Source organism: Danio rerio, chromosome 12, assembly GCF_052040795.2.
Source record: "Danio rerio strain M-AB ecotype USA chromosome 12, GRCz13ab, whole genome shotgun sequence".
Lineage (NCBI taxonomy): Eukaryota > Metazoa > Chordata > Actinopteri > Cypriniformes > Danionidae > Danio > Danio rerio.
In genome coordinates this window covers 29,027,999-29,053,844 of record NC_141032.1, presented here as the reverse complement: position 1 = coordinate 29,053,844, position 25,846 = coordinate 29,027,999, and the positions used below count along the sequence as shown (strand labels likewise).

General features: G+C 34.9%; 1 protein-coding gene and 1 long non-coding RNA gene across 50 annotated transcripts in view; both read right to left on the bottom strand.

Moving 5' to 3' along the window:
* LOC141376810 (uncharacterized) overlaps window positions 1-11,696 on the bottom strand; it is a 100,907-nt gene extending 89,211 nt beyond the window's left edge. The window contains exons 1-2 of one of the 2 annotated variants that reach the window (XR_015504208.1): window positions 11,212-11,696; window positions 1,969-2,048 (exon numbers count right to left, since the gene is read on the bottom strand). This is a non-coding gene — a long non-coding RNA (uncharacterized LOC141376810). The remainder of the gene's footprint in view (window positions 1-1,968; window positions 2,049-11,211) is intronic. The other variant, XR_015504209.1, reaches the window with a different exon arrangement.
* A 5,938-nt stretch (window positions 11,697-17,634) lies between these two features.
* arhgap12b (Rho GTPase activating protein 12b) overlaps window positions 17,635-25,846 on the bottom strand; it is a 106,648-nt gene continuing 98,436 nt past the window's right edge. For 47 of the 48 annotated variants that reach the window (XM_087274827.1, XM_087274782.1, XM_087274783.1 and 44 more), the window contains one exon: window positions 17,635-19,302. In XM_087274827.1, coding sequence (XP_087130953.1) covers window positions 19,128-19,302 — 175 coding nt within the window. In that variant the 3' untranslated portion in view covers window positions 17,635-19,127. 48 annotated transcript variants of the gene reach the window in all.

The window sequence follows — 25,846 nt, the reverse complement described above, 5'->3', positions numbered from 1 at the left end:
ATTCTTATTGTGAAGCAAAATGAAATGGTTTGATATTGTCAGCATTTCCACGGTTTGGATGGTAATCAGTGTTAGGAAGTTTATAAGTTATTTTATGAGGATCTTTATGTCAAATATGAAGTTCAGTTTGCCAAAAGAAATTCCAGGCCCAAGTACTCAATGCATAACTGTATTAATCAGGTAAGTGCCTCTATACTGTAGCAAAAACATAAACAAAAAATGATAAACAAAAATACATTAATGTGTCAGCACCAAAAGCCTGAGTATTGGGCATATAAAGTTTGAGTCCTAGCTCCCGACCCCATCCCCCCTCTCTCCAACTTCACTTCCTTTCTAATATATAGTACTATGCTAATTTGTAGTCCTAATTCACACCTTTGGGTTTTTTTTGCAATATTTTCTTTTAGGTTGTTTACAGAAGAAACCACTGCCCTACAAACCATTTACTGTAACTTGCCTATAATTAACCAAGTTAAGCTTTTAAATTTCACTTTAAGCTGTATAGAAGTGTCTTGAAAATATCTAGTATAATATTATTTACTGTCATCATGGCAAAGATAATATACATGAGTTATTAGAAATGAGTTATTAAAACTATTATGTTCAGAAATATACAGGGAGGCTAATAATTCAGGAGGGGTAATTCTTCAACTACATGCACACATATGCTAACACTTTACTTGAAGGGGTGTTCACAAGACTGTCAACAAATCTTTAAAGTAATGACATAATACACGTCATGAAGGTGAATGAGATTTTTGCATGCTTATAACAACTGCCATTAGTTCAAATATGACAATTTAAATGCAAAGATGACAGAAGCTATGTTTTCATCCAAAGAAATGTATGCGCACACCTGGAATATCGCATATAAGACATGCGAATAAAGCGGCGTTTCCATTCGAGTAGTCAAAGAGAACAAAATCATCACTTCCTGATTAACTGACACCAAATATCAACAGTAAAAACGGAATTTACAGGCAGTATGCTGACACACGATAAATGCGTGTTGGCATTTAAAGGCATCAGACGCGGAGCAAAGGCGCTCTTGACAATTCTTGAGGTCATTAATAATATAATAACGCTAATACAGAAATTATTAGAATGACCAAACAACATTTCAGATGCATTTACAGTGTGCTCAGCCAGCTGGTTTGTCCATTTACACATTTTTATCATCACATGACCTCTTATAACAAAATCAGAGAACATTTTAATGCACATTTTGTCTTATTCTTGTCAACTTGACATTATCAAACAAAAAAAAACTTGTTATAAATCTGTCATAAACATGATTGTCATGAATTTGTCATTAAAATGTCAATAAATAATAATGACGCTCCTTTACATATATTTGACAGAATATTGACACTTTTAATGAAACTTTTAAAAGACAAATTCAGTTTGTTCCACTAAGAAAAGTTATCAGAAAAATACTTATGACACACTTATAATGGCCCCATGACAATCATGTTTGTGACACATTTATGACAAGTTTTGTTGTTTTGATAATGTCAGGCTTTCATGACAAAAAAACAGACCCGTTGTGATGTATTTGTTTATGTCAAGTTGTCAAACAATATATATTACCTACAAAACATATATTACTTTATTATATAGTGCTTTAAGTGCAAAAAGCAATGCTGTATAATTATTTTGTCCATCCAAGCAGTCAAAGAGGCCCACCCAAGATGTACATATATTTAAAACGCTTTATTGCTTATATTTAAGTGATGTTTCGTCATACATGTATAATACAGTATACTGCAAATTGAATATAATCTATATTATGCTGAAATTCTGTGGTGTGTCTGATAAACTATAGTCATGTGTAGGGCCCAACATAATATAAAGACACCTTTGAGCTTTTATGACCAATAATCAGCCATCCAGATCACCAAGCAACCACATAGAAACAGTAGAAACACTCCAAAAACACACTTAAATGTTAAAACGATTCCTTCATACCTTCATAAAGCAGCGACATTACCCTTCTTGATATCACATGCAAGTCTCATAATGGCAGACGGTCACTTTTGGCCAAACCTCTGAAACGAGACAAATGACCATTTCAAAGTTTCTTTCTTCAAACAGTGAAGTGACAAACAAGAATCATGCTTTAAAATGCTGCTCAAACGCTCAAACATCAGCAGTGTTTGTTGTGAAGGTCTCTGCGCACTCTTTTGATCTCAGCATGTTGCCGCCACACTCCTCAGCTGCTAAGACCAAACCTGACCACAAGTTTCTGATGTTTATATAAGGCTGTGCCCCTCCATTTACTCTCTAATGAGCTTCTAATCATTTGCACCTGTGCTAAAGTGCACCTGATTTTCATTTGGAGTGTTTGCTGCATGTGGAAATGGCATTTCTGTTTATTTAAATAGTACAAATGACTGCGCAGCCTTACTCAACCTTACATGACCTCACGTAAATCCTTCTATTTGATTGTGATCCAGCTGAGAATACATCAACGAGACTGGATACTAACACTATGCCACATGCGCTAACAAACATGCACACGCACATTGTTATGGACCGATACAAATAACTAATATCTATTACAGTAACATGCTGTTACAAATGTTGCTGATGATGATGTATTTGTAATACCATCCTCCTTTGGAGACTGTAAGAAAAGATATAAACATCACTGATGTAATATGAGCTAACAAACTGGAGGTTTATGCTGAGCATGAAGTTATTGAAGAGCTATACGTAATCTCTACTGTATATCAGCGTCTTTGCTTGCTTCTCAGATTGTACATTTCATCAGATTTGGCTATAAAATACAAAACAGGAAACAAGAACTTTAAAACAAGCACAGTTACCTTTTTACAATGTGTAAATGCTTGAAAATGCAGTTATTTATTTTTCATCAGCAGCAAAAAAACAAAAACAAAACAAAACAAAAAAACATCTGAATCAATTTTGTTCACGCGAGTTAAATTATAGCATCCTTAAAACAAGCAAATCTAATCTTCTTAAAGGGTGGCCATGTCTGCTAATTTGATAAGGATAATTAAATAAATTAAAAATAACTAAATAAAGCAATCCTTGATGATTATAATTAAAGGTCAGGGCAAAAACCATTAAAATATTAGCAATATTTGAAAAAAAAAAATCCTTGAAACAAACAAAAGCACATTAAATCGTGGAAATGCCTGAAACGTTTTCTGAAAGTAACTTAATCATAATGATTATAATTCAGATTATTATTTCAATTTATGCAACACACATATTTAAACAGATTGGGTTCAACAAAGTGCAGTTCCATGCAAAACTACAAGCAAATCTATGATTAAAAGTTTTTTTCAGCTTTATTTGTACAGCGCTTTTACAGTGTAGATTGTATCAAATGCTTAATTGTATTTATTTGACTGCAGTTCAAAAGTATATCTAAAAAAATATGTATGCATTTAAAGTAGGCATGGGGCACTAAACAGTCTCAGGGTTTACTATGGTTTGGAAAAGTAACAGTTTTAAAACCAATACAGTAATACCGTTCCTCTGGTACATATAGTAGGGCTGCACAAAATATTGTTTCAACATCAATATCGCAATGTATACTGTCTACTCTGTTTTTGTGAAACATTGTTCATTCATAGAATTTAAATCACTGTTTTCTTAGCTTTAAATAGGTATAGCTATCAAGGGTTAAAGCTGTTGTATCTCAGAGTTGTGACAGTTGCAACAGCATGTTGCAATTACAATTACAATATCCCTTTAACTGTCTGCTCTACCGAATGGTTGACCATATATTGACTGTTTTAAATAATGACTAATTTTTAAATAAGAAGTAATTTAAAGAATGACCTGTTTAAATAACGGTTTACACACAAAGCATTGTTTGTTTACAAAAAAAATTTAATCAAACAAACATAATCCTGTTGCACTACTACACTTGATTTTGGTTTTATTGTAAAAACAAACAAACAAAGAAAGCAAGGAAACATGTTAAATGAGAATTTCAATTATTTTATGGCATAATTATAAAAAACAATAATGATTTAGTATTCGAAATTTTTTTATTTTGATTATGTTTTTAAATTAATTGGTCTTACACTTCATATTTTCAGATATTTCATAGTATATGCATTAATTTGGATACTTTTACCATAAACCAACATATCTACCATTTAGTTGAGGTTGATATTTTAGAAATTATGGGATTATGTTGAAAAAAATGCATTGAGTGTGTTAACTAGAGATATAAGCGACATTAGGAAATGCAATCCAAATGTTTTAGTTTTTTTTCTTAGGGTGGCTGTTGAAGGGAAATTCATATAAAAGCTTGCCAAATTAACAATGCACACTTTTAAATTGATCACAGTTTCAATGTTATTTCATTTTTAAAAAATGAATTCTTTGATTAATTAAATCATTTCAAAGTTTAAATTATTTTAGAAAAGCTTAGTCTAGATTTTCAGTAAAAAAAAAATATATATTTTTTTTTTTTTTGGCCTGATAATTGGTTGTTGCTTGTTCTTTCAATAGTCTGTATTTATATGTGCAACTTAACACATTTATCAATTTACATTGTCTGTTTACCAAAAAAATAAATAAAATAAAATCCAACCTGATATTTTCGACTTATTCTTACATTTTATTGAATGTTACAACTGTCTCAATGGATTGTTGCAACAGTCCCCCTGCTCGGATTCAGTTGCAACGTTTGATTTTGCCTGTTTAAGTTTAAATTTTGCATATAGTATCATATGTGCACATATTATAGCAATATGGGTGGGTGTCCAATAGCTGTGGGTTTATCATGTAAAAATATGGGGTATCCAAAAAAACTGTCTCTGAGAAACCAAAAGTAATGCAAAAAGTGTTGCAACTGTCCCCACTCTCTCCTATTGACTCAAATGTTTATTTATTATAATTTATTATTAATATTATTAATATATTATAATTAAGATAATTGATTTACTTCTTTTCAATTTAATCTACAATTTGTATTCAAGAAAACTGCAACACATATTTATTCATTCATTTTCTATTCAGCTTAGTCCCTTTAATCAGGGGTCGCCACAGCAGAATGAACCGCCAACTTATTCAGCATATGTTTTGCGCAGAGGATGCCCTTCCAGACACAACCCAACTCTGGGAAACACCCATACACTCCTGCATTCACACACATACACTAAGCCAATTTATCTTATTCAATTGACCTATAGCGCATGTCTTTGGATAGTGGGGGAAACCAGAGCGAATACAGGAAGAACATTCAAGCTCCACACAGAAATCCCAACTGACCCAGCTGAGGCTCGAACCAGCGACCTTTATGTTGCGAGGCGATCGTGCTACCCACTGCGCCCCCGTGACACCCCACATGTTCATTTTAACCCACATTTTCATCTTTAGCTCATCTTTATTAGTCACTGACGAATCCACTTCGAAATGAAAAACAGCATGACGCACAGCTCGTTGCGTTAGGTGAACGTATTCTCAGGTGGAATAAAGACACAGATGATGTCGTCAGTCCTCAGCAACACAAATGACCTCTGGTGATGATGTCAAAAACATGCTCTAGCACATAATGATTTAATTAGATCCCTACAGAAAGAGCAGCGTGCAGTCAGTGCTTTTAAAGAACAAATCTGAGCTCAAAACCAAATTCAAGAGGTGATCTGTTGTCTCCCTCCCTCACACACACACATATGCTTACTCCGAGCCAGATGGCTCAGGGTACAAAAATCAATTAGATCTCCACCTCAGGAGCAGAGGGAATTGATCCGGGCCGACCCCAGGTCTGAGTACAGGAGGACTGCGGCTCTCCTTCTGCCTCATCACCTCAGCTCTAATCTACTTCTCTCCGCTGCATACACACTAACTTCATTAGACCAGCGGCGGCAGGAGGAGGGAGAGGTAGAAATAGGGCACGCTGAATATCTTCGACTGCATGAATCACCAGAGCTCCTCTAAACATAACTGAATTGTGAGGCATACTTGAGAAGAGAAGAAGAAGAGAGAGCTGTAAGGAACATCAAAATGGATTTATTTTGCATTGGCAAGCCTTGCCAGCTCTCCTTTGGAGGAGAGGAGCAGAGGAGAACGTGTAGGTGGATTCTGGGAGAAGGATAATGTGCAATAAAAAGAAATAAGCTGACAGCAAGAATTAAGACTGTGCAAAAGCTAAAAACGTGAGCTTCGTTACACCCTAGTGTTCATGTTATAACATTGCATCAGGATTCATTGGTGAATGCAGTGCTTGGCTGACATAAGCTTATGGAGGTAGTTCATATAAAACTGAACATTCTGATATCATTTACTCACCCTTTACTGGTTACAAACCTGTTTGACTTTCTTTCTTCTGTTGAACAAAAAAGAAGATACTCTGAAGAAAGCTGGAAATACTTTATAGTATTTTTCCCTGCAGTGGATGTCAATGGTTGCAGGTTTTCAGCTTTCAGCTTTTTTCAAAACATCTTCTTTAGTGTTCAACAGAATACAGAAACTCTGCATGAACAGGTTTGTGACTGAGAAAACATTGAGTGAATTAAAAATTTTGCGCAAACTGTTTAATAATGAATCGGCCATTTTGTGTTCAAGGGATGAGCATGAGCTAAATTGAAGGTTTAATTAGTCATAAGGTTCGATCATCAACTCGATTTGGTTTCATATTTTTAGTTCTTACTTTCTTAGGTGGAACATAAATGAGTGCATTTTTTATATATTTTATCTGAGAAGTTACACAAATCATCATGAAAGATGTTTATTCGATTTGTGCAACAGTAGATTACATGTCATCTAAAGTCAAATGTGAGCTTTGTGTGACAAACAGAATTTGTAAAGTGATCATTTTTTAAATGTTTGATCATTAATTTGATTTAGTTTCAAATTATTTTTATACATAAATGAACATAAATGTGTGCAAGTTTTGATATATTTTATCCAAGAAGTCACACTAAAACTATGATGAAACGGGTTCTTTTTGATTTGTGCTACAGTAGATTACACATCTTCTGAAGTCAAATGAGAGCTTTGTGTGAAGAACAGGCCCATTTAATCTCTTCTTATTGAGCGAGCAGTGATGTGTAGAATGTAGTTTCCCTTACTGAAATCAAAATAAATAGATTTTCACTTTTTATCTCATAATTTTTAAATCACTTTGTATAAAACCGCAATTTAAAGGGATAGTTCACTGAAAATGTTAAATTCTGTCATCATTTACATCATTCTGCTGAACACAAAAGAAATTTGTAAACTAGCAACCATTGACTTCCACAGTATTTGTTTTTCTTACAGTGGAAGGTAATGGTTACCCATTTCTAATCTTCTTAGAAATATATTCTTGCGTGTTTAACTGTAAAAAAAGAAACTCATAAAGGTTTGGAGCCACAGGGTGAGTAAATTTTATTGATTTTGGTCCATATTGACATGTCAACATTTGTCATCTGCACATCCATGATGCGAATCTCTCATTTCAACCCACCCCAGAGTTGCTTTACTGGGTTAATATCTGGTAACTGTGCATGTAATTTCAGTATAGCGAACTTACTATCATGTTTAAGAAGCCAGAATAATATTTTAGTCCTGATAGAGGTAGCATCACAAGATGGGTTCACTGTGGTCATAAATGATAGATTAATTCAATCATTCATTCATTCATTTTCTTTTCGGCTTAGTCCCTTCATTCATCAGGGGTCACCACAGCGGAATGAACCGCCAAAAGTCAGCCAAGAAAACATTCGATTCAAGGTAGGTTTGACCTTTGCTTTTATGTTGACTATGCCTAAATCTGACCCTACTATCCCTGTCTTCAAGCAGAATTCAAGATTTCAGAGTAAACCTTTTCTCTGTTTTATGTTGTCCAATTTTACTGAACTTGCATGTACTGTATCCTCATTTTGCTGTTTTTAGCAGACAGGAGAGTCACCAGTGTGTTCTTCTTCTGCTGCTGTAGCTCATCTGCTTTATAGTTTGTTGAGTTCCTTGTTCAAAGATGCTCTTTTTTGTTCAGGGTTTTTTGATTTAATCTTACATTTCTATTAACTTATTTCAGTGTGTGCATTCTCCTCTGACAAACCCTAGACATGGTTGTGCATGAAAATGCCACTAGATCAGCAGTTTCTGAAATATGCGCACCAGCCCTTTAGCCACAAACAACTAACTCATATTTAGTCACTTAAATCCACTTTAATCTACATTATGTTGCCAAGTTTGAACTTCCTTAGAATGCCTTTACAATAACAATGTGCGTAATTGCATTACTGTGCATAAAGTTACAAATATGTGATGGCTGGCTGATTAAATATTTGCATAAACAAGTTCTTGAACAAAAACCTAGCAGTTAGTAGTAGTCTGAAAATCAGAATTTGACATTTTGGAATTGAATTAATTATTTAAGAAAAAGAAATTATAAAAAAAACATGTTTCAACTAAACAAGATGAAGGACTAAAACAGTCTCTTCCATTTCAATGTCAATGCTATTTACGACCCTAAAGGATGAAAATTCCAAAGGGAAATGCAACATGCATGAATCTCAACAACCTAATTGATGTTTAACATTACACGCCTGTATCTCTAGAGCTGCTGTGTTATCTTCTCAGCAAAACAGCACTGTAAAGTGGATGCTGCACCTCAGATCATAAATCAAGGTGTGAAGACATTGTGTGTGTGTGTGTGTGTGTGTGTGTGTGTGTGTGTGTGTGTGTGTGTGTGTGTGTGTGTGTGTGTGTGTGTGTGTGTGTGTGTGTGTGTGTGTGTGTGTGTGTGGCAAACTCGCGGGAGCAGCAGTCATAACACCGAACAAGAACACCCCTCATTTATCACCCGCTCGCTCATCAAGCCTATGATTTCATAGTCCTTAATTAAAAAGCACACAGTACTATTTATATGTGAGATCGTCACTTAGTAGCACTAATAAGGATGTTAGTTGAAGAAACACATATTATTAAGTCTTAGCAGAAGCAGGGCTCTGCTAGTAGGCACTCATGCTAATAAGCTGCTGACGGGGTCTAACACCACTCCATGGGCCCGAACAGGATTAATCAGCCTGTAAAAGAGACCCACCACACGGTTTCCTGCAAGGACACCAAGGCTAAATCAGCAGTTGGAGACAAACTAATTAACGGGTAGAGAGAGACCGAATCACTAGAGACTAGTGAAGAGGGGCACTGCTTCTAAATTACTGTCAGTCTCGTTCACAAGATGCCTGGCTTAAAGGGTTTCACTAGGCTGTCTATACTCAGGATGCGTTTAAGCTGATGTATGAAATTTTAAAGCTGTAGTGCACTTTTCTGCTCATTAAACTTTACTTTCTACACTTGTCTTCTAAGACATATCTGTCCTATTAAAAGCTGACACGCATGTGGCTCATTTTCATAAATGCCTGTCATTTGTGTCCCTCATGAACTATACATATGTAGTGTACAGTATGTGCAAAAAAGAAAACCAATGTAATTTAAGGCACAAAATCAGGATATTTATGAGTGAATGAACACATGAAAAACATTTAATTTTTACAACCAATGATTTAACAGAGGCTTATTTTTCCTTATTAAATCCTTTAGTCAATTTTACACTCACCAGCCATTTTATTAGGTATACCTTACTTGTATTAAGTTGGACCCACTTTTGCCTTTAGAACTGCCTTAATCCTTTGTGGCATAGATTCAACAAGGTGCTGGAAATATTCCTTAGAGATTTTGGTCCATGTTGACATGATAGCATCACACAGTTGCTGCAGATTTGTCGACTGCACATCCATAATGCAAGGCCATTTGAGTACAGTGAACTCATTGTCATGTTCAAGAAACCAGTCTGAGATGATTTGCGCTTTATGACACGGTGCATTATCCTGCTGGAAGTAGCCATCAGAAGTTGGGTACACAGTGGTCATTAGGGATGGACATAGTCAGCAACAATGCTCAGGTAGGCTGTGGCATTGACACAATGCTCAATTGGAACTAATAGGCCCAAAGTGAGCCAAAAAAAAAAAATTCCCTACAGCATTACACCACCACCACCAACCTGAACCGTTGATACAAGGCAGGATGGATCAATGATTTCATGTTGTTGATGCAAATTCTGACCTTTCCATGTCGCAGCAAAAATCACGACTCATCAGACCAAGCAACATTTTTTCAATATTCTGTGGTCCAATTTTGGTGAGCCTGTGTGAATTGTAGCCTCAGTTTCCTGTTCTTAGCTGACATGAGTGGCACTTGGTGTGGTTTTCTGCTGCTGTAGCCCATCCGCCCCAAGGTTCAATATGTTGTGCGTTCAGAAATGCTCTTCTGCATACCTCGGTTGTAACAAGTGGTTATTTGAGTTACTGTTGCCTTTCTATCAACTCAAACCAGCCTGGCCATTCTCCTCTGACCTCTGGGATCAACAAGGCATTTGTACACACAGAACTGACGCTCACTGGATATGTCCTCTTTTTTGGACCATTCTCTGTAAACTCTAGAGATGGTTGTGCGTGAAAATCCCAGTAAATCAGCAGTTTCAGAAATACTCAGACCAGCCAATCTGGCACAAACAACCATACCACGTTCAAATTCACTTAAATCACCTTTATTCCCCATTGTGATGCTCAGTTTGAACTGCAGCAGACCGTCTTGATCATGTCTACATGCCTAAATGCATTGAGTTGCTGCCATTTGATTGATAAGAAATTTGCGTTATTGAGCAGTTGAACAAGTGTACCTAATAAAGTGGCCGGTGCGTGTATACTGTATCCATAGTCAATGTAAACAAATAATCAGCCCAACGTGGCCCACAGGCAGAGCTACTTTCCATGACACTTCGTGAAAGCACCATTTTGTAAATGTATCTTTTTTTCAGTGCCCATGTCGAGCACCTGTGTTCCTTAATGATATCAATAAGAGTAGCTGTCTGTCTATACGTTGCACTTAAGGTTACACAGCCTTTCAAAGTATACTCCATTTATTATCATCCAAGTCTAATTTCTGTGACTTTTATCTAAGAATACAGAACGCAAAAGATAAAGTGTACTGTAGTCCAGGCGATTTATACTTTAATGGAAATGTACAAAGTGGTAATTCAGCAACACTACAAGTGCACACAATATTTGCAATCCTCCATCCAACAAATCCATTCAGACAGACAGACGGTTCCATAATTTTAAAACATTATTAAAGGTCTATGTGAAAAATGTAGGCTATTTATTGAGTTAAGCAGCTCTGTTTTTAAGAACTAGAGACAATAGGTTTTAAATAATTTTAGTAAATATGTTTACTTACTTGAACTAACGAAGTTTGCCGTCTTGCTTTGAGTAGGCTACATGTGATTGTCCATCCGGAAGAAAATCGATCGGAAATATACACTAAAACGCAACGAGTAGTCACATAGTAGACCACTAACACCTTTATATATTTTTGACAGTGAATTTTGAAAAGTTAAAGGATCATTTCAAGCTATATAAACGTCTCAATGGACAATTTATGTTTACTGATATTTGATACAAGAGTTTAACCAAATGACATAAACAATCCCACTTCAGTTTAAAAAGCGACGGTCCTCCTCACGTGCTCAAACTGACGGCTCACGCCCGCTAACCATACACCAAAAATTGAGCATACTCCAAACAAACTTAGGCATTTTTACAGTGTATTTGGGTTAAGACCGGTTTGTTTAGATTCTTTACACTCTTATTATATTTAAATTTAAAAAAAATTACAAAGTGTAGCTATACATATTTCAACGTATTATTATTCATAACAAAAGCAGTGTAGAATCATGGTAGTTGTGGTCTTCAGTAAAAATGCTGGGTTCCACAATCAGTTTGTTTCGGGACAACATGAAGGAATTAAGTTAACTTATTAATTTGTACAAATATAAGTGGATTGAACATAAAACAATTAAGTGGTCCACCCCAAATTTGAAGAATTGTGTTGTTTTAGCTTATTTAAAAAAAGGATTTTAAACAAAAAGCAAGCGCCATTTTTTGATTGGACTTGGGGGATAAAAATTATGTTAGATGAGCTTTAGTATTATAAACTTGTTGTCAGTAGTTTAAAGCAGAGTCCATGAAGCAAGACAGTTAAACCAATTGCTGAAGAGATATGAGTGCGACAACTTTAAACCAGCAGAACTTTTATTATTCCACAGTCGACCGATTCCCTTGTGGTTCTTCCACTTATGATCAGCAACCCAGTTCATCAGTATCATAGACTTGATTTTAGGGTTGTGCGGATTTAACCAATAAGCGAGGATATCTGAAGGGCCCCCAATAAATATCTAGAACTATGAATTAAAACTAAATTATAATTATATATAACATCATTTATATCATATTTTGTATGGTTAGATTTAAACAATTACAATATAATGTAAGTAAATATTATTTCATATACAATAAAATATAATAATGTAATAGGCGATGCGGTTGCGCAGTGGGTAGAACGATCGCCTCACAGCAAGAAGGTAACTGGTTTGAGCCTCGGCTGGGTCAGTTGGCATTTCTGTGTGGAGTTTGCATGTTCTTCCCATATTCGCGTGGGCTTCCTCCGGGTGCTCCGGTTTCCCCCACAAGTCCAAAGACATGCGGTACAGGTAAATTGGGTAGGCTAAATTGTCAATAGTGTATGTGTGTGAAAGAGTGTTTATGGGTGTTTCCCAGTGATGGGTTGCAGCTGGATAGGCATCCGCTGCATAAAACATATGCTGAATAAGTTGGCAGTTCATTCCACTGTGGTGAACCCAGATTAATAAAGAGACTAAAAAAAAAAAAAATGAATGAATGAATGAAGGTTATGTAATAATAATTGATTGATTCATTCATTCATTTTCCTTTTTTATTTTTTGCTGTAAATTCATTTTAAGAAAACTAATCATTTAAAATGTGAAAATTGCAATAATTCAAATGCCGAAAAGACGATTGAGTGATATTAAAAAACAGCAATATAAATAAATATTAAATAAATGTAGAAAGAGAGCATTTCAGGACTTGGGCTCTATGGCTGGAATTGCGTAGGGCCCCAAAATCACGAAATCTGCCCCTGGTTGTGTAATAATGCTACTCTGTGCACACTATGAAATGCATGAGATTAAGGTGTCTTTGGTGAAATTGAAGGTGCATGATGTCATTAGCATACCGGTACAGGATACATACATAAAGAATAAAGACAGCAAAATATATAAAACTATAAAATATAAAACACAAACTATATCTAACACTGTTATTATATTTAAACTTAGCACAACTAAAAAAAAAAAAACACTATTTAATATGAACAAACAATGCAGGATTAAAAGCTAGCATTTTGTTTTCTTTTGTCTTTCAATTTTATTTGACATTTATTTAAACGACTTTCTAATAGTTGTACACCAACCCTTTCACCCTTTCCCTCTCTTACAGCCGCTCTTCCATAAAATATTTTGTTTATTAAACAGTTTCTTGCTGAAATGTGGAGATTTCGCAGAAATATCAGTGTTAAATTCTTTAAAAGCACCGTGTAATTTTCAAACCCTCTAATGTCAAATTTAATAGCTTCAAATGTAGCAGTGCTTACATATATATTTATTTATATTTTAAATCTTTTACCTAGGGAGCGCACAGTGCATATGTGGACACTTACAGAATGATACTTCTGATAGAATATTTTTTAGGTTGGCGACAAAAAGGAGATTCTTATGTGGCACTTTGAAAGAAACTCCCATTTCATATAATGGTCCCTGAAATGCATATATTGGCACACACACACACTCACACATACACACTCACTCTCCAGCAGGAGCTACTCTATAAACCTCTGGCCAGGGTTCTTCAGGTGTTCTCAGCTGCAAAATTTACAAGCTCTTAATGCTGGGTCAGATGATGGAGTACGGATAAACCAATCAGGCTTCACCCAGGATGAGTAAATGGACATGCAGAACGGTCCATTATCTGTCAGGCTCGTATGATACAGCAGCCCCATATTTACGGCCTACTTAATGGGGTTTATTGTATTAGTGCGCGAGGAGGGGGAATGGCACTATCGCAGACATAGTATTCCCAGCTTTGTGCAATTACCTTATGTAAATCCCGCATGCAGGCGTCTATTTAAAATGCATTGAATTTCCCAACGCAAAACCATCAAGTCCAACCAAGCGAACTTCATTAATACCAAAGCATGGACAGATAACATTTTGAAGTACTCCTATGATTACTTTAGCCGATGGCCGTGTGCATTTGGGGGTTTATTTTAAAGGATACTCGAGATGGTATTTGGAAAGACTTGTAAAACGAAGCTTTTAAGCACAGGAGAATCTAAAGTAAGCACAAGTTTACATGGAAGTACCCTCAATATTTACACAATTGCTTTATAAAAGCCAATTAGGAAGAGGGAATGGATTTCAACATCATGTTCGTGCTGTATTACATTAAGGGCCAATTATCTTGCAAAACAGATATCTTGAATCTTGGTAATATCACATTCTATTACACTTAAAGATTAAAGTAACAGCAGACGCGTGCTTATCAGCTGCTAGAACATTCCTGTAAATGTCATTCAGGCTGCATGCATAGAGATTTACAGCTCACAAAAACAGTTTGCATTTATATGTGGCCTCATAAAAGTAGTTACCCTGTCAAATAAAACGATTTCATCTGCCCTCCCCGAACATGCAAATTATTCCAAAATGTGTAAGAGTCGAAGATGAATGAGAAAATTTGGACTCATTTCTTCTTTTTCCTTTTGATCCCTTAGCCTTATTCAGGCTGGGTTAACAATATCATGTTTTTATTTCATATCTAAGCAGCAAATGCGTGAGATGTTTTCATGTTCGTTTTTAATGAACACAATTACTCAGGCTAGTTGAGGCTCCAAAACGAAGATATGAAAATGGATCCCAGAAGAAGCAAATCTAGAGAACTCAATTATCGTTTATGAAAGTCTTCAGTCAAACACGTTCTTGGTCAGAGTTTGTCACTGATCATGAGGCAAGATGACGGAAAAATGACAGACATGCTTTGGGGGAAGAAGAAAAAAAAAAGAGTCAAGATTCAAAGTCATGAATCTTTTATGGGTCATAATGGCTTGCTCAAATTTCCTCACCACACTCCGGCCTCCACGGACACACAAGACCAGGGGCTTTCCTGGCACCTCTGCCCCACAGACACGAAGCAGCATATGGTGTGCAATTCAGACACCTCTGGGAGTGTGGTCAGAGCTATGAATTATGGATATGAGCTAATTGTTTTCTCATTTGGAAAGTCTTGCTCTTTTTAGGTTGCACAACTCATGGTTTTTAGCAGGTGCTTGATTTTGATCTCCACCCATTCTGTCATTTTCCATGACACAGATTTAAGGTGGTCCTGTTCAGAAGGTCTGGGTGGGTTATATAAAGTAATGTCATTTCTATAGTGTAACTTTTTTTTGACTATTTTCAAAACATTTTTGTAGCCGTCAGAATAGTCGGTTATTTGAATATCTGAATAAAGCAGAAAAATACACAAGCTGACACCTACCTTGTCGCCTATCCAAGTTTTAGGAACAATAAATAATACCTTGACTTCTAGTTTATTATTTGGTATAAGAAATGGCTTAGAAAAGGTATTAGAAAGGCAAAAACCTCTAGATTATGCTTATTTGACCAAATAAAATATGATCATCTGATTTTTAATTATTTAATTAGGACAGCAAGGTTTGTCTTTGTTTGTGCAGTGGAAAAAGAATGAATATTGTGTATGACTCCCATAAGCTTGTAGGACTGCATCCATACATCTCTGCAATGGTTTAAATAAACTTACTAGCTCATCTGGAATGGCAAAGAAAGCATTCTTGCAGGACTCTCAGAGTTCATCATGATTCTTTGGAATCATCTTTAATTCCTCCATCTTAGCCCAGAAATGCTCAATAATGTTACCCTCTGGTGACTGGGCTGGCCAATCCTGGAGCACCTTGACCTTCTTTGCTTTCAGGAACTTTGATGTAGAGGCTGAAGTATGAGAAGGAGCGATATCCTGCTGAAGAATCTGCCCTCTCCTGTGGTTTGTAATGTAATGGGCAGCACAGATGTCTTGATATCACAGGCTGTTGATGTTGCCATCCACTCTGCAGATCTCTTGCACACACCCATACTGAATGTAACCCCAAACCATGAATTTCAACAGATGATTCATCAGAAAAATCTACATTCTGACACTTTTCCAAATGATCAACTAGAAGTCAAGTTATTATTTGGTGCTCCTACAACTGGGATCGATGACAAGACTTTTTTCAGGTAGTGTATAGTGTCACAAAAGATGGACCGTTCTGTCAGTAGAAGAGAAACCTTGTCTCACAAAAGACAACATTTCTTTAATAGCATTAAAGAGCTGTGCCATAAAAGGCAGGAAATTGTCAATGTTATCTTATATAATATGGAAAGTTACATAAATAAGGGTGAAGCTTTGAACCATAACAAGCTAAATTTATTGTGTCAGAGAATTCATTTTTTTTTCAGTTGCTTATTTATATCCTTATTATTAAAACAAATGACAATTTTAGTTATCAAGGTTGCAGAAAGGGATAGTTCACCCAGAAATGAAAACTCTACCCTTGTGTCATTCCAAACCTCCTGAAAATGACAACATTTTAGATGAACTCTGAAAGCTCCCTCCTCCATAATAATAATGACTTCATTCAATAGTTTCTTCTCCTCAGTGTCAGTATATGGCACACATTCACAAGCATTGTGCAAAGTCATCTCAGGCCTCAGGGGTTTGGATTGACTTAAGTGTGAGTAATTAATAACTAATAGTAATACAATTGAAATCAGAATTATTAAACGCCCTTTGATTTTTTTTCTTTTTTTTTAATATTTCCCAAATTCTGTTTAACAGAGCAAGAAAATGTTCACAGTATGTTTGATATCATTATTTTATTTTGGCTAGAATAATCGCAGTTTTAAAATTTTTAAAAACATTAAGTTATTATGTTTTTAAAAAACGATTTAGCCTCTTTAGGCTATATTTTTCCAGATAGTCCTGAACAAACCATCGTTATACAATAACTTGCCTAATTACCCTAACCTGTCTAGTTAACCTAATTAACCTAGTTAAGCCTTTAAATGTCACTTTAAACTGTATAGAAGTGTCTAAAAATATCTAGTCAATTATTATTTACTGTCATCATAGCAAAGATAAAATAAATCAGTTATTAGAAATGTATTTTCAACACTATTGTATTTAGAAATGTGTTAAGAAAAAAAATCTTATATCTGTTAAACAGAAATTGGGAGGAAATAAACAGGGGGGCTAATAATTCTGAATTCAACTGTAAGTTTATTTTGGGGGTAAAGTAACACTTTAGGGTCTAGTTTAAGGTTTATTGCTGCATCTTCAAATCTTTTCGAGTGAACATACATTGGATCCATTTAACATTCAGTTGGCGAATATTGTTATGGTGTTAATCTTTAACTATTGGAATATGGCTGTTTTTAACATCAAATTGTGTTGGCTAATACTTCAGTACATCTCAATTTTTTTGCTGAAACTACTGAAGAAAAGGTTTAAAAATACAGAAAAGCACTAAACATTTGGCTGTATTCAAATCACCAGGATATACTTTTATTTTAGATCATTGTATTAAAAGGAAGGAAATGGTTGATAGTTCCCTGCGTCATTTGGTAACATCAGTTCCTGCACTATCAGGATGAATGGTGACAGATGAACAATAAAATATAAACACTAGACTAATAACTCAGGCATTATCACTTTAATATTATCCATGAGCTTTTGTCTTTTTAATTAGGATTAGACATCAATTTCAGAAACAGCAGTTAGTCTGAAAATTACATTCAAAATGTGCAGAATTCACAATGTGATGACATCACCCCTCCCTCATCCCATCCAATACTCCATTTCCTTCATCAGTACATCAACAAAATGAGATCTTCTTTTTTTTGACACACAACTTCAAGCCATCACACTTCAATATTATTGGTATCTTTTTTTTACAACAGAATTCAAGTTCATATTGAAGTAATCTGTACATATGCTTAAAAACGAGACAAAGTTGCCGTCCACCGTTGGCATCTTCAGTTAAACACCAAGTGCAGGACTATTTCCAGTACCATCCTGTCAATTTGTTATCAAGCTTCTCTCCTTCCACAGGCGGAGCAGGAAACAGGAGATGAATATTCTGTATTGATCTGAAACCGTGTAGGCCTAAATGCCGATCTAAGCATCTCACCTTTCTTTTTTCCAGTAAGCCCGGAGAGATACAAGAGCAACTGGCAGGTTTTTTTTGTCTTGCTTTTAAACTACACAACACATCGGGTTCAAATCTGCAAAACAACCTGATTCTCGGCATACTGTTACACAACTCAGCACGACACAGTCCATTTATTTCAAGGAAACAACACAGATTTGACCTCAAACACGTGAAAGCCTTGATATTTCATTAAAGGGAGGCTCATTTCGTTAGTTTTCCTATCGGATGATCCGATGTGTGAAGAAAATGTGAGTTTTCCAGTAAAGTGAAGTCCTGAAGCAAGAGACACACAACCATTCTGGTTGACATTAGCGAGGGTTGGAACATTGGTGGACACTGGGGTGAAACAACTGGGGGGAAAATCCTTCGATTTTGAAACCGTAGTCCAGCTCTAATACTGATAACTAATCATCGTTCATTTCAATCGAGCCCATTATCCATAAGTCAGTAGTCATTGTCATATAATACTGTTTCCTAATACAGTGCACTTTTAGCTTATTCCACAGGAAAAACAAATGAAGAAAAACAAAACCTCTGAGTCTGTCATAGCCTCAGATACACGAGTGAATCAATGAAATCCCAAAAATCTGTTTTACTTTGAAACATTTCACTGCAAAGCTCTCTTGAAGTCAGTTTTCATCCGAGTCGTCAATACTGGCTAAGAAAAAAAAACATTTCAGTGTCCAACTTAGGAAAATATTCCTATTTTCCCAAAAAAAGAGTGCATAATGGAGACTGACGATCATCCATAATCGTCCAAAAGTCCATCCGGCTTATTCTAAGCCAAAAATTGACAACCAAATGGCAGAAAAAGGAAATAAATGTATATCCTCAAAATGCTAAGTGCATAAAGAACCTTCCTGTGTTCACTGTAAATCCAGTCATAGGTCACAGTAAATCCACTCTTGGTCCACAGCAGTTTTTGTGCGATGGATATGAGATGTTAAACGTCTGGCATTGTGTCATAAGCAGATGTTCTTCTACCTGCCAAATATGTTCTCGTACTCCAGTAGGATGAGTTCTACTATTTGGTTCTGATAGACCATATGAACAGCCATATTTCCAGTCTCGATCTCCGGCCGCAGCAGGGTAGGGCCGAACACTATAGCCACACTCTGGGTCGTCATCCTGTTCACTTCGCCATGATCGATCACTCTGGAAAAAAAGCAAGTAAATTGGATTAAAATGTTACCATGTCGCATGAAGAAATCTTAAATGCTGAATTTGTGGTAGCATCAAATCTTCCCAACACCGGCGACTTTACATTAGGAGAGATGTTTGGGTATTGTGGTTAAATTACACAAACACAACAGATGCATTTTCCCTTGTAACAGCGAAATGTCAGACCGTAATTTTTCCGGGACGCTTTGCCGCCGTCCTCCATTTTGAGTTACAGTGGGCCGAGAGCCATTTAAATGCAAATGGAGGTAAAGGCAAATGTCATTGTGCGTGTTTGATATCGCAATTACGATTGAGACTCAACACCGGTCTTGAATTACATTTAGACTAGCACAGTTTCATACAAATGACGCACTCTATATGTCGAGTGAAAATGGAGTTTTGTTGCTGTTTATTTCCTGCTTCATTTTAAGTTGAAGAAGCCTCAGGTGCTGTAAGTATACTGAAAGAGTTGAAGATTGTCTTTAAAGGAGACAAACGCATTTGGCTGAACATGGTGTTGCTTCCAATTTTAAGATGATTATGGAAATATCTAAAGGAAAGGAAAAGCAAGGGGCAGTTTGAACACTGTTCTTGATAACTGAAAGCAAAAGTAAGGTGAAATACTGTAGACATGAACAGACCTCACTTGAGTGAACAAGACAACTCCCTAAAGAAAGCCTGAAGTGATTAAAGATTGATGGGACTCTCACCTGGCACTGAGGAAGCGGCTTTATAGCTTATGATTATTTTAGGGTTTGGAATGGATGTGATAACAGAGGTAGAGTTAACAATTTATGGTTATAAAAAGTCACTTCATAGACCTAAATCTACAAGAAAGATAAAGGAGTAGTCATTATAGTGGATTAAGAACTGGATTGCTGGAAAAATCTTTTTTTGTTTTTAGTTTTGCCTTTACAGGATTAACAGTTTGAATCTTTAAAATAACACTAAATGTTTTGGCTAATATTGTATTATTTGCAGTTGCTTTTTTTATGGTGAAAGTTGCTAAAAAGTAACTATACATTTTGGTTTCAAATTAATGCTTTTCAAAACCTATTCACAGGCTATTCTCATCATTGCTAATCCTAATTAATGTTACTTGAGTACCAAACCAAATAAAATCACATAAAAACATAATTTTTAAATAAATGTATATTTGGTAAGTGTAGAAAAAGAAAACTTTTTTTAAAAATATTAAAAGATTTTACCAACAACAAAGTTTTATTATTAATAATTTCTCTTTTTTTTTATAAAAAACATGTCTCTCTTTTTACATACATTCTAATCTGTAGACAATTTAAATGAATTTGTGTGTGAGAGTTTTTATATTACATGGCAGGAAGAAATATATACATTGAATACTAAATTCCATTACTGGTCAAAAGTCTGGGGTCAGTTTTTTTTTAAAGAAAATTATTCTGTTCATCAAGGCGATATTTGATAAATGTAAAAAAAAAATGTTTAATTGTAAAAAAAATTATTACAATTTTAAATAAATGCTTTCTTATTGTATGCAGTTTCAAATGTAATTATTAATCCAGTGATTATTGTTTTTATCACTATTACATTAACAACAACAACAACAGCAATAATAATAATTAATATTGGAGTGAGAAAGGATCATATGACTCTGAAGACTGGAGTAATGAAGCTGAAAATTCATCTTTAAACTCACTGGAATAAATGATTAAATGATAAACTATTTTTGAGCAGTTATTTTATAGTACAATAACAATTTACAATTTTACAATTTTTACTGTATTTTTGATTAAATAAATGGAGCCTTGGTGATCAGAATAAGCTTATTTTAAAAGATTTAAAAATTCTACTGACCCCAAAACTTTTGACCGGTAGTGTATTTGATCAAATAATATAAATCACAGTCTTTGTACTGGATCTGTACAATCCAATATTGGACATTTAATTGTGTGTGCTCATATCCTCTATTTTTACATTTAGATTATATTTGCCAACATCTGAACCTCATAGAAAGTCAAATTGTCGACTGTCAAATGTAATTTCAGGTCTCAAAATAATAATCTACCTTTACACTGTGCATATGAATGAAATACAATGTAATGATGTACATATAAATTCATATATATACAAATATATATATACAAGTATACAGTTGAGTTCAAAATTATTAGCCCTCCTAACAATAATATATATATATTTTTTCTTTATCAATTATTTTACAAATGATGTTTAACAGAGCAAAGAATTTTTCACAGTATTTCCTATAATATTTTTTCTAGAAAGTTCTATTTGTTATTTTTAGGCTAATAAAAAAGCTGTTTTTTTAGGTCAATATTATTAGACACCTTATGCAATATATTTTTAAAGTGTCTACAGAACAAACCATCATTATACATTATATTATTAGAGGGATTTGCCTTATTTACCCTTACTAGCCTAAATAACCTAGTTAAGCCTTCAAATTGCACTTTAAGCTGAATACTAAAATGCTGACAATATCTAGTAAAATAGTATGTGCTGTCATCATGGCAAAGATCAAGAAAATCAGTTATTAGACATTAGTTATTACAGTTTTTTTCCAACTGCTTACACACAAAATCTTGTCACACAATTTCTGAAACATCCCACTCAAAATGGAAAAAACGACACAGCAAATTTCCACAACCAGAAGCTATTTCTCATCCTTATACTCAGTTGTAAACTGCATAAAACACTTTTTACAAAACACTAAACACAACTCTCCACCTAAAACACAAAAATCTAACAGGAAGCCACTTTCTTTCCTTTTCCAAACATAACCAATCAAAATGCTACACTTATTGACATGGCACACACACTCCTCAAATGTGCAAACACTAATTTCTTAACTGATCACTAAGCAATCATTGTAGTGCAGACCTATAAATAGATCAAAAGTAACAGGACACTGGGATGTTCTGGAACAAAAAATCCACAATTTGTAGTTTTATACCTACTGCATAGTCACCTTTTCTAAATAATACATTCTTTTTGTTAGAAGTTTAGAAATTCCTTTAGAAAAGAATAGAATAATTCTTCTCAGCCTGATGCTGGCAAGTATAATGTAGTTTGTAAATCTTCTCCATGAAATGGACACTTCTCCCACAGAGACCCTCCACTGACAATTGTGTTTTTACTGTATTCTGGAGAATATACTTTTGCTTTACATATGTTTGCTTTTTACATTTGTACTTATTATGTTTATGGTTTTGTTGTATGCTACTGTATATACCAATAATGTTTGGCCTAACAGATATTTTTTGTTTCTACATGTGATTGGTGTTTACAGTGTACCTGTTCCCCCCCTCAGCCGATTATTTTCACTGTATAATATTGCATTGAACTGTAGATATAAGCTACAGTTTATGGCATATGATGTGTGTTTATGGAATTTCGAATGTAGTGTTACATTTTGAAAAATGAAAATGTAAGGCATTTTGCATTTCGTGTGCGCAGTTTTGAAAATTGTGTGTAGTTTTGAAAAAAGGTGACACGGCTTTAAAAATGTGTGTTAGCAGTTGGAAAAAAACTAAAACTATTATGTTTAGAAATGTGTTTGAAATTGGGGAAAAATAAGTGATAATATTTATTATAACTTATTATTATTTTAGATTCATATATAAGTAATAATAATTCAGCAGGGTTAATATAAATCTGACTTAAAAAATATACAAACTAAATATTGATTTAAACATGACTGTATCAATTCCAATCTAATTGTGCCTTTTTTATCCACAATGAACAAATTTCAAGCTGACAGTCGGGACACTACAAGAGCCCGAAGCGTCAGCAACACAACAGTTGCTTCTCCACATCTGCCATTTCCTATGAAACTCCTGAGGTTGATGTCACTGTCAAGAACTGTTTACACAGGCCGTTAACTAATCGAATTACATTCCCACTGCATCACAATCACAGCCAGCCGCGCCTGGATTAACAACAGCACCACGCTTTCACACTCTCCACCATACAGCCCTTCATATTCCCTCTCCGTCACAGTCTCGTGTGCAGTGGCGATGCATCAGGAGGATGTGGTGTTCAGTCTTTCTCTGTCCCTCATAATGATGTAGTTGGCCAGTCTCCAGGTCTGTCCCAGTAATGGATACAGTGAGATAACTCGATAGAGGCTTGCTGTGCAGAGCAGCAGCCACACCCTCCATATATACCTCCAACACTCACATTTACCAGAGCGGCCCACAGGGTTGCCACTTTAATATCCATTTCTCTGACTTTTCCCTCACAGTATGGAATAACATGTTGCCGTTGTGCTTATACATCAATAATATGCTAAAATAATAAGATATCAAAATAGCAAAATCTGGTAACACTTTAAAATAATGATCCATTAGTTAATGTTAGTTTATGTATTTACTAACATGAACAAACTATTAGCAATACAGTTATTATGATTTTGACTTATATTTGTTAACGTTACTTAACTCTTTTTTAATAAATAATGTTAGTTTGTCAACTCACTGTGCATTAACTAATGTTAACAAGCACAATTTTGGATTTAATAATGCATCAGTTAATGTAAAATATGATTAATAAATGCTTTACAGGACTATTCATACTAACAAACATTAACTAAAGGACCATTTTTCTAAAGTGTTACCTAAAATGTAAATATTGCATGACTTTAATATACCCACTGTGAGAACAATAATGGATCATTTACCTCAGATTTATTTTGAGTTGTTGTAAAATGCTCCTTCTCTCATATTTGATTGCTCGATAGTAGTGTTATATACAGGAATCAGAGAGTAAAATTCTATACCTTTTATAAGACTCTTTTCATACATTTTAAGACCACTTTATACCTGAACCGGTAACATTGGCGACCTTTTAAATATAATCACTAAATACTGATTGTAAGAAACAAATCCTAGACTAAAACATTATTCATATACTTTATAAACATGTTAATCCTGAAGGTGTTGCTTATAGAACAGCAGAAATAATGGTGCTACGGTTACTGCAGTAAACAATGCAGTGTGACATTAAATATAGCAGAATTTTATCAATTTTATAAACTACACAGCATCCCAAACTTTCAAACTTTAGCATTCAACTATAATTATAAAAGTGTATGATCAAACTATGCAAAATATAATACCTTGTAACAGCATTTAAGTTATTTTAAGGGCCTAAATTTCTCTAAATTGATTTTTAATTTTTGATACTTTAAGACCTTGCGGACACCCTGTTATTACTTGTATTTTGACAAACTTTGCATTTCTGTCGTCTTTTCAACATCAAATCTTTCAAGTAGCGATTTTTAAAAGCAAATTTTTTGTGTATTAATTTTTGTGTACTAAGTGTAGTATATTAAAATGTAAATAAAAAAAGAGGTCCCAACCATAACAATAGATGTGAAAATGCATGATATAAAAATATGTTATATAAAAATTGCATTCTGATAAACGGAAACTGAAATTTAAAGCAACAACATCAACAACAACAACAACAACAACAACAAAAACTGATATTCCACAGCTTGGACAAAAAATATATAAAAAGTTTACTGACTTTCAATGTCTGGAACAAACCTTTAGATATTTCATGAAACTAATCCTGGATGAAGGACGTGGGTTTATTTAAGTGACACTCCAGGCAAAAACACTTTTCCATGCGCCTGTCAAAGTTAAGTTTTTTTTTTTTAATTGTTCATTGTTTTTTTTCTTTAACCTATGTTAAATTGTTACGGAACACAATTTTCGGGTTCAAACCTCTACTCGTTTGATCTGAGAAAACTAAATGGCTATTTATAATCATGTTTAGTCATATCCAGGGTGTGAATTGCAAGTAATTAACGTTTGATCCCCCTGAAGGAGACCAAAACAAGATGTATGGCAGGGTTTACCCATTTAAATAGTGTGAAATATTTTGCTCTGATCTGTATCTTAAATGATATTAATAATTAAAATAGTAGATAATATAAATATACAATTGATCACCCCATAACAGTACATACCACATAATCGCATCAAGCTGTCTATGCGAGAAAATATTCATTCAGCAGTCTGAAACCAGCAAGAGCACCAATAGAACCCGTAAGTGTTCACAAGACAATTTTCTTGTCAAATAGGTGTGTGTATCGACATACAGCCTAAAAGAAAAATTCAGTTTGATGCATAGTTTGTATTTTAACAGACACCTGCTCACACGTGGAATATAAACAGCAAAATAATAAGTGCAATCTTTCATGGTCATCCATTTGTTGCATGAATGCAAATGTGTCACCATTGGATTTATATGTTTTATTTGTTTGATATTTTATATTTCACTGTAGTTAGTGCACCGACAAGTGCAACAGGTGTCCCGAGTTCAAATCCTAACTCGTGGACCTTTCCTGATTCCTTCCTCCTCTCTAGGGGGTCACACACCAGAAGCGCCGCTTGGTGTACACTGTGTACCGACACGCAGCGCCATGTATTTCAGAATTCTAAACATAGTTTTCTAGCAAGGTACACACACCGGCGTCGCAAGTCGGCGGCTGTCCGTGGCGCCCAGCCATGATCCGGACACTGTTCATATTTCT